Raw genomic sequence first — 10,350 nt, forward strand, 5'->3', positions numbered from 1 at the left:
TTATCTATATTCAATATAATATGCGTTACTAGCTACGAATTAGTATAAAAAACAAATGAAGAGAACGTTACCTATGTCGTTCTTATCATTCAATGACCATTATTGTGAATAAAGGAAATTTGATCGGGTCTGTAATATAACACTTTGAAGCTTCTCGTTCATATTTTTGAAGAAAAACGAAATTCTGTTTTAGCATTTATTGCTGTATCTGGAATTTTTAAAGTATACGCATAAATGTCAATAAAACACATATGTATAAAATATATATGTTATTTATGATTATATTATATAACTCGCTAATTAAAATTAAAATAAAATATAAAAATTTCAGGACCGACTTTAGCATTTTTTCCACTAGTGTTCATCGTATCTATATTTAATTTGTAAATCACCTGGCTCTGTATTTTTTAACTTTACTGAAAGGACATTATCTGTTTATTGGTCCTAAGTATACTTTTTGACAGTTCTGCAACCAAATTTATGAAATTACACATTTGTTAGTATTGCTTTCAGTGGATCTTTTTTGTGCGTCTGAATATATTCTATATAGTAACATATATTTTTTGACAATGTAATGAATAAATGAGAGTGAATAGAGTAATGGAACAAAAAGTTTTTTATTGGTACTCGTAGATAACATAATAAAGGATCAGCGTATAAAGTATTTTTAGAAGTACATGAATGTAAGGAAGATTGTTTAAATTAATTTATTGCTTTAATTAATTAAAATAATACTAATAATGTCTATACCGGTATTGGCTGTTTTTTTCTTTCGGTAATACCGGTATTGAAAATCGAATTCATGATCTCTGCCGAAATATCAAACATTAAGTCTCATTCGCAATAAAACATAGCTTTTAAATTATAGCAATATGATTTTTAAATAATCCGGCTTTTCGTTTAGCACACAGAATTAGCAAAAAAAATAATGATTAATTAAACTCTAAATTTTATTTATCACTTTAAAATATAGTTGTATTTTAAAAAGACTGCTTAAAGTCCGTCTAATAAATTTTGCCAGTTTGTTTTTTTACATACAATAGATTTAATATTGATATATTTTTTTTAAGGTGTCGTCACCTGTTTAGATAAAGATACATACTACATAGTGGTTTGCCAATTATTTTATACAAAAATAATAATGCACAATAGTTTTACATCAGAAAATAATAATTATTAGGTCATCGTTATTACGTTATAATTAAATGTTGTTGTATTGCTATTCAAACATTTTTTATAACCTCGAAAAAATTAGGAAAACCTGATCTACGGGGATATGAAGGGATTCTAAGACACGTCCGTCAATTTGCAGAGCATGGTATTACATTTCTTTACGTAGATAGAATAAAATATATTTTTACATTACTATATATTATATTTAAATTTATATATCAGTAAACGTACTTATGAATGGTTTACAGCGTAGTGTTTTCCTGTTTTGCTTTATTCGCAATAAAGAATGGATACTGGATTGTAGTTTTTCCATAGATAATGGTAATACTACATGAACAGGTGAATTAAAGGCCATTTTCATTGCATTATAAAGGTAGAAAACCGCTGATTTTTTTTGATAATTCGTGTAATTTCCGAGAGCTCATTCATCTGCTTTTTTATTATTATTTTATTATTATTATATATACATTAAATTTGATCCCATAGGATTTATATATAATTAGTTAATGTGATTGTATGTATCACGTATATTGGATGTTATTCGAGGGTTGATATGGCTGTCTATGGCCAAACGGTTCCGCCCTTATGTCGAAATTCCGCCATGCAAAGCATTTGGTGCGAGCCGAGGAACGATGGTAAAAAGCCAGTGGCGGAGGGGCCCCGGGCAGGATTCCTTGCCGGGGACGTGCCCCCGCGCACATTAACGACCCGCCCGCCACTGGCTAATTATACTTTTTGTCCACTAAGGGGAGTACGCGAAACAATGCAAAACGTGCTCCGGCCCGAAGGACAAAAAACAGTGATACTCGGAAAAGCGCATGGGTGGATTAAAAATATATTTTGATATATTTTTTTAAAAAACACTTGCATGATTGTAACCAATAACTAAAAAGCCACATTCACAATAACTGAAGCTCAATCAAAGTAGGCTTCTTGTCTCATCAATTTCCAATTTATATGAGAAAAATTAAATTACACATATGTAGTAGTAATGATATAGTTTGTATTGTAGCAGAGGGTGATTTCGACTTAAGTTGCCGACATTTATGACCAACAAGAAACTATACATTTATAAACTGTCCGTTGGCTGATATATAATATATAGCGTTCCCACTGTGACAGCGCCGATTTGATCGACATTAACTTTCAATCCTCATACATACTAAGGATTATATTACACGTTCACGTTTAAAACATACTTGGTTTATTTTCAATTATATATATATATATGCGATATGCTATCTGAAACCAATATTTCTGAAAAAAAATAGTTTGAATAATCAGCTCAAAGTTAGTGTAGAAATACAAAAAAATGACACAACCATAATAATACATAACTTTCTTTCGACTCTTTCGATTGATACATACATATTTGTGCTATATTGTTTTGTATTAAACATAGTAATTGCTTTGAATATTCAGACTCATCAGTAAAAACTGCAAAAAATTAATGAAAGGGTTAAGCAATCACAACGCAAATATGTATTTGGCTATTTATCATCAGTGCCATTTATGATTATTAAGGTAATCACCCAAATCAACAAAACGCGCGTGCACGTACGTTCAGTAAATATAAATAGCAAGACACATACACATTTTTGACACTTGAATTTTAATTAAATTTTTCACTTAAACATTGCTCACAGTCGATGAGTTAATACCCGAAAGACCAGGGCTCGGATCCCATTCGAAACTTGGTATTTTTCATTTTTTTATATTGTATGGAAGATTGTAATTCGTGATTAATATAGAATTATTTTATATAATAATTTCAATCAACCATGATTTTCAGCGATATTTATGAATATTGTAATGCTTAATTAAAATTAAGATAGGTCGTACATATTATATATAGAAAATCTTTAAAATATACTACTATTACACGTAGATAACATGTATAAAAAAAAAGTAAAAAAATGACATCTTAAGTTTTCTCATCTATAAAATGAAGAGCATTGAAATACTGCCATTGCTCATATAGTAAATCTTTGGTATTTGAAAATTATGTCTAATCTGAATATTTTATTATTATTATTATCAAAATTCTAACATATACAATAATTTGGAATGTATACTATTGTTATGCTGTATTTTTATAAATATTTTATTCATATCAAAATTATTTATTAGTTCACCTGTGTTTGCGGACGCCACTGTCTGTCCAAATTAATCTAGAGATCTCCCGTTTTCAACAGACATGCCCAAAATGGCTGTCGGAGGGCGGGACTTGGCCCTAAATGGGGTTGAGGAGGAACCATCGCGTACTCTTTCATTACTTTTCTATGTAATTATTTTGGTACGAAAAACACAACTTATTATCTCGCTGACAAATCACAGTATCACACTTGGAAACGAGACCGCTGTGATCTGTCGAAAATTTGGAACTTATGAGGGTTTATTTGCTTGTGAAATTAGTGTTAGCTTGTTATAGTAAACATTGACGAATTGTTTGTATAGCATGGAAACGATCATAAACATTTTCCTGGATCTTGTTATTTATGTATCCTATCCTCTGGTTTTGTCAAATGTGGATCACTACTTTTTATTTAAAATATATATTAATAAATCTTTATAATAATTAGAAGTATAAGAAGAAAGAATTGGTATAATATATGCAATGAAATAATACTTAAATATTATACATGTCTAATTTAAGAAAATTTCAGATACCAATTTTTATCATATTATTATATATAATTATTTAAAAACATCGTTATTGTTTCCCATTTGCACCTAATAAGGTACCTAAATCCATTTTATTTATTTGTTTAGCGTAAAAAGCTAATTGTTTATACACTGAATCAATTTAACCAAAACATACATATAACATAATATAAACATGAACAGAATATAAAAATGACTTTATTATTTTAATATATTTCTTAATGCACGAAATATGTATATATTATTTTATTTATATACATATAATTGCAAAAACATAACACATATATACTATATTGATTCATGTATATAATATAAACTGATGTCAGTTTTTCTTATAAACAATTTTTTGGTAGCGAATTTTATGAAAAAAAAATGTTTTTTTACCTCAAAAAATCATAATTGTAGTATAGAGCCTAAAAAATTACTTAAAATGGATTCAATATGTACATAGTAAATTTAATTTAAAATTATTTTTGTCTTAGAAATTGCAATGTTACCTAAATAAATCTTCTAAATAACAAGATTTCATAGAAAAATACTAATTAATTTTAAACCGAGTAAATATAAATATGTCATAAATAATATAATATTAATTTATAGAGAAAGCTTTGTTTTACTGTCAAAAAATCATTATTTATAGCAGATGCAATTGACTAAATACGAAATAAGTAGCTAATACAAAGATCACGTATACAAAGCAAAACAGAAAATAAATGTTAACTAACATATCAGGGATTAGGATTCAGCAGATGAATTAAGAGACTTATTTTACTAAACAAACTATACTTTACTTAATAAAACTGAAGTAGAATCAAATGGTCAGGAGTTATTAGTATTTTCTACTCTCGATTCTGCAAAAATGCTTCGACTTACAACTGTAATTAAAATTATTATCGACTATAAATTTTCTCTTACTATATCAAAAATAACATACGTACATGAAATTAAAGTGAAATAAATTAATTATTTTATTGTTTCTGCTAATGGTGTATGTTTCTCATATTAGTGACCGCAATGAAATACACCAGTAGTCATCAGCAGCTTCGGAACTTTATAACTAAATACCTTAAATTTACTATAGAAAATCTATAGAAAAATATCATTAAAAAAAGTAAATGTTTAGAATGACTGATGTTCTCATTCATCGTGGGATAGTGACGGTCATCACAGGCATTTCCTTCAAAAGCAGTTGTGTAAATTCGTCCATGCAGTTGACACAGGCTTGTTTGTCTCGGATGAAACCTGTGATTGCATTCAAAACCGATACTTTTGTTTTACCATAGAAATTGTATCCTCACTAAGACTTTTAACAAATAGTGCGCATAATGTGTCAGTACAAAAGCATCGTGAGAGAATAGTTTCCGCTCTCGGTAATTATTGTTTGCATCCTTAGTACGCATTGTTCAAGGAAAAAATCCACGATGCAGTCGATGCGAGCAAGTTTAGAATTTTTCTCGGACGTTTTTCCGAGAAAACTGAGCAAAGAAATTGCACAACGTCCGCTCGCGATTATCTTTACCGAAGCGAAACCTAAAAATGGCCGCCGTTAATTTGTTTCAGTGGAAAAATCAACATGGCCGCGGCCGTTGTGTGCAAAAACGAATCGTAATTAAAATTCGAGAGAGCAACGAAACCAAACGTACCACGCATGCTTTAATGGACCAATCAAGAGTCTTTAAAACATTGTCCAGAGATGCAATTCCCGCTAAGGACTGGAAAAAATATACCATTTTGCATCCAAAAAAATCTTAATTATTAATTAATGCCTGGAATGGCTTAATTTGTATTTTTTTAAGATCGGTTGAAAATTTCTATGCGTTTTTCGGAGAAAACATGATACATACGTTTGATTGGATTTATTTGTATTTATAATAAGGCTTAGAACAATTATATATAAGATGGCGTTTATACACTAAACTATTGTTGGGTTAAAGATGTTTGAACAAAATAAAAAAAAATATTGAGTACACTTATGTAGACATTCCGATTAAGAAAAGTAAATACTTACCTAAAAAAAAGTTTAATGAAGTAAAAAATAGTGATAATAGAGCAAAATATTTTGTAGAAAAAAAAACCAACTAATTTATTAATATATATATTTAATAGTTAACAATTAAAATTGAACTAACACCATCTGTTGAGTGACTATGTAATGTAAAAAAATTTAATAATAAAATTTTTTTTAGATAATCATATTTTGCTCACATATTATTTATAAATATATTTAACAAATAAAGTGTTATTAAAAAACTAAAGTGTAAGCTAAGCTGACTAATATTTTTATTTTATCACTAAAAGCTAATATTATGAAATAAAAAAAGTTTACTAAAATTTAAATGTTAAAATCATAAAAAAAATTTATAAAACTTATATTTTTAAATCATTTTATTTTTTCTGAGACAAAATCGATTTATTTTTGTTGCACAACAAGAAATGTATCGAATTTTTGCAATCAAATATGTATAGCTTGAAATATGTAATATTTAATAATAATACAGATTATATATTGCCGGAAAATTTGTATTTGTCCCCCCTCCCCTTTTTTTTCACAGTTAGAGAGTACATCCATTAAGTGAAATTTCTTAAATGCTATTGATAAAGTTTCACGGCATCAAAAATTAATTATATGGTTAAGTAAAATAATAAATATTACAATACAAGACAAAACAAAAAAAAATCAAACGAATTGAATTATATCATAGTGAGTAAACTTTATTCATAACCACTGAAAAGTCTTTTATTCAGAAAAAAAAAGTGTTGTACATAAATATTTACTCAATGATATAACTAGAAAATAAATAACACATAAGCCATCAAAACACCAATAAGCAAACACTATGAGATTAACAGTAACACTAAACTTATTGTGGAATTATATAAATATTTCTTAGAAAAAGAATATTTAGTAAAAAAAATACTCGACTTTATTTACAAAAATGCACGCCAAAACGGAGAACATTTTAAATAGTTTCGCATACTGGTTTTTTTAATATATTTTCTAAATATTTTCAAAATAAAATAATAATACAAATATTTTGTTTGAATAAGGATTATTACCAGCTTTGTTTTGCCGCTGCCTTCAATCTTCGCACGGGGCATCTGCCCTTGTCCTTCGCTTCGGCTTTACATTATATATAAGATTTTTACTAAAATTACTTTGGTTGGCCATCCTGAAGCTTCACTAAAGCTAATTTAACTTATATGACACAAGTTGTACCTATTTGTCGACTCTTCACCATTCGTTAAAATGCACTAATTGAAATATATATAAAAATAAATAATGTATGGACGATATTATATGTGTTAAGACCAAAGCGCTCTCCGCCGTTGCTTACTGTCATTTTGACGTTTCCCGTTTTATTGTAACGTTAGTCACATATCAAAGTTATTTCATCTCATTTGAGCATTAAATTGATTAAAAATGGACTTAAATCGAGTCCCAAACGATCAAAAACTCTATTTGTGTCGATTTTATTTCAAAGGTAAAGATACACCCACCTTTATACAACCATTATTTGTCTCATAGTAACTTACATTCATAAGTTCTCAACAATTAAAATATTATATACTTTTTATATTTATAGCGCATTGTAAGTCTCAAGCGAATGTCACTGGTGTATTTTATATCATTTCAGTTGGATTTCTTCTATTGCCGTTCGTTTGGGCTGTTAATGCCTTTTGGTTTTTTTCGGAAGCTTTCCGCAAACCTCCATATGAAGAACAAAAACAAATTAAAAAATGTATGTAAAATTTCATTTATTAAAAATATATTATAATAATATTAAGAATAACACGATATTTGAATGACATTACAGATGTGATTTGGTCCGGAATTGGTGCATTGATATGGATAATCGGAATCCTCAGCTGGGTTATAGTGTTCCAGCTAAACCGCGCCGATTGGGGAACATTGGGGGATGACCTAAGTTTTATAATACCACTAGGAAGAGCATAGTTAAAAAAAGATTTCACATTCGGAATGTTCACTTTTTTTTAAACTTAATATAAATTTATTATTAGCATTTCCATTTATATTATTAAATATTAATTAATGTATTATTATTGTAACTAAATAAACTTTTTTATTTATACTATAAAATAATTATTACATTAAAATTCCCTATAAATCCATAAATTTGTGAATCAAAGAAAGGCGTTGATGAGGGTTGTAAATATATTAAGTTAACTATGTAACTATATGAATAAATAAGCATGTTTATAAGTTACCGTCTGCCGAACTATACTCAGATTCGCTACTTTTATTATACTCTGAATCGTTACTTCTATTATTACCGTTGATGCTCATTATGGAGATATTATCTTTAACATAGCCAAAGTTCTCTAAGTGATTTTCTATACTTGCTAATTCGTCAATCATAACTTTAAGACTATCCGTGTTGTTGTTGTACTCGTGTTCCATGGCGTCGTTTATATCTTTCATTTTATCTATCATATCTACCACATTGTTATTGGCCGCTTCGAGTTCTGCAGTGAGATCTTTAAAATACTTAACGGAAGACTCCGATACGTCGTACCGTACAACCGAAAATATCGGTTTCAATTTCAAATCAAAATCTTTTTCCATCAGTTTGATATCCTCCTCCATCTTTCTAGCGTGCTCTTTGAATCGTTCGAACATCCTATCGAATTGATCTGAAAGGTAAATCAAAAATAATTAGTTAATTCACCATTTACAATACCATATATAGCTAAGTTGTAGACCGTACGATTAATAAGATACGAAACAGCAGAAAGTTTAAACGTCAACCGCCTGAGCGTTGGCCAAAGCGAGATAAGACTTAGCCACCATAATATATTTTTTAATTTGGTCCAAAAACCATGATCAATACGACTATTTACTATCAAATTTAATTTATATTTTTATACTGTTTATATAATTGAATAAATAAATTAGTATGGTAAACTTAAAATGTTGATATAGTTTTTAAAGAAATTATATTTATTATTATATATTCTGACTAATAAACAGGCATTACCCGATTTCAATACTATATATGCATATTATATTATTTAAAGGCAATTAAAAGCTCCATATGATAAATAATAAAAAAATCTTTATAATATAACCCAAAATATTTAAATAAAATTAAGGTTTATAAGTAATTTGTTGGATTTTTTGAAAATAGTAAATTTTTTGTATTCTTAAATAAATATTTTATTACAAGTATTTATTACAAACTTATATTAAACAAATCAATGCTTTTTAAATATGTATAGGGTTAACCACAGTTTTACCAAATAATTTTTAACGAAAATTAAAAAACCTGTCACTTAAGCGAATAATCCCAATTTTTTTCAATATATCGTATAAATAAATGTATGCATGTTGACTTTTATTATCCATCGAAGCTCCTTTAAAAAGACTTCCTTAAGAGGGTAAGTATCACAGGCAGTGGTGTACTTCTGTATAAAAAGGTACCGAAAAGCTATCTCATTTAGGATAATCAATGAGATTTCAGTTTATGTGAATCCAAATACGACTACCCTGGTTATTATGTTTGTTGCGTTTCGGTTGGTTTGTAATCAGTGGTGTAGTGGAGCTAGAATGCACCGGAACGTCGTTCCAGTACAATTTGTTAAAATATTTAAAGCATAAAAGTTGTATGTGGTCGCTTCGACAGCAAATTTTTGTTTGAGTCGATATGTCCTTCTTGAAGTTTTCTATATTTGTTTTCGAGAGACTTTTCTGGAGATGATGCTCAACAGAGGGGAGGCGTAAGTTTGTGGCTAAAGAAGTGCATGGTGGGAAGTAATAGTCTAATGTGTCTAGTTTGGTTTTATTCCGTCTTATATACACCGTCGTGTGAGTAAGCTGTATAACCACCCCGTATGTTGGAGAGTATTTCAAGAAAAAATATTTCTCGATGATTATTAGGATCGCGGATCTTCAAACGCGTGTGTGCTGTGTCTCTTGACTTGTGTTGGTATGTATTATCATTATAATATGTTAAAATTTATTTGAGCTGCATTGAATAGTGACCAACAGCACATTTTTAAATAGAAACACTGAACAACCCAACTACAGCACAACAAATAAAATAATTAAGATAATCGTCTCCCGGTTCACATACACTGAAATATTGATTTCCTAAAGGGGAGTAATTTTCCGGTACTTTTTTTTTAGAACTACACCACCGGTTGTAATTGTATTGTATAAAGTGCTGTTTAATATTTTGTTACCAGTAAATATTAAATAAAGCTCAATTTTTTTAACAGATTTTATAATAAATCAAACTAAAACTCAATTTATTTTTATGTCAACATTTCACCGCTGCCACCGATTTTTAGTGTACTCTAGCTACTTCAGGATTAAAAACAAAGAAAACACACATATGCAAGTAAAGAATAGTTTATATTATATTTAAAAAACATAGATTTGTGGGGACCAATTTAAATGTGTATTAATTTAAGTTTTAGTATTGGCAAAACTTGGCAGCATTCTGGTAACAGCAACGTAACATGAACATTCTCTTGGCGAATTTTGGCGGACTT

General features: G+C 28.7%; 2 protein-coding genes across 2 annotated transcripts; one reads left to right on the forward strand and one right to left on the reverse strand.

Moving 5' to 3' along the window:
- Positions 1–7,142: 7,142 nt before the first annotated feature.
- On the forward strand, positions 7,143–7,928 carry pen-2 (presenilin enhancer, gamma-secretase subunit). The gene is made up of 3 exons (XM_088186332.1): positions 7,143–7,319; positions 7,473–7,577; positions 7,653–7,928. Exons 1-3 carry the CDS (start codon positions 7,259–7,261, stop codon positions 7,790–7,792), a joined length of 306 nt encoding a protein of 101 aa, XP_088042458.1. The 5' UTR covers positions 7,143–7,258; the 3' UTR covers positions 7,793–7,928.
- A 117-nt stretch (positions 7,929–8,045) lies between these two features.
- On the reverse strand, positions 8,046–8,641 carry LOC148239065 (uncharacterized). The gene is made up of 2 exons (XM_088186321.1): positions 8,565–8,641; positions 8,046–8,490 (listed from the first exon to the last, which is right to left on the reverse strand). The coding sequence occupies exon 2, from the start codon at positions 8,474–8,476 to the stop codon at positions 8,054–8,056; it is 423 nt and encodes a 140-aa protein (XP_088042447.1). The 5' UTR covers positions 8,477–8,490; positions 8,565–8,641; the 3' UTR covers positions 8,046–8,053.
- Positions 8,642–10,350: the final 1,709 nt, after the last annotated feature.

Source organism: Plectrocnemia conspersa, unplaced genomic scaffold, assembly GCF_051122295.1.
Source record: "Plectrocnemia conspersa isolate PC_06_02 unplaced genomic scaffold, ASM5112229v1 ptg000001l, whole genome shotgun sequence".
In the NCBI taxonomy this organism is placed as follows: Eukaryota; Metazoa; Arthropoda; class Insecta; order Trichoptera; family Polycentropodidae; genus Plectrocnemia; species Plectrocnemia conspersa.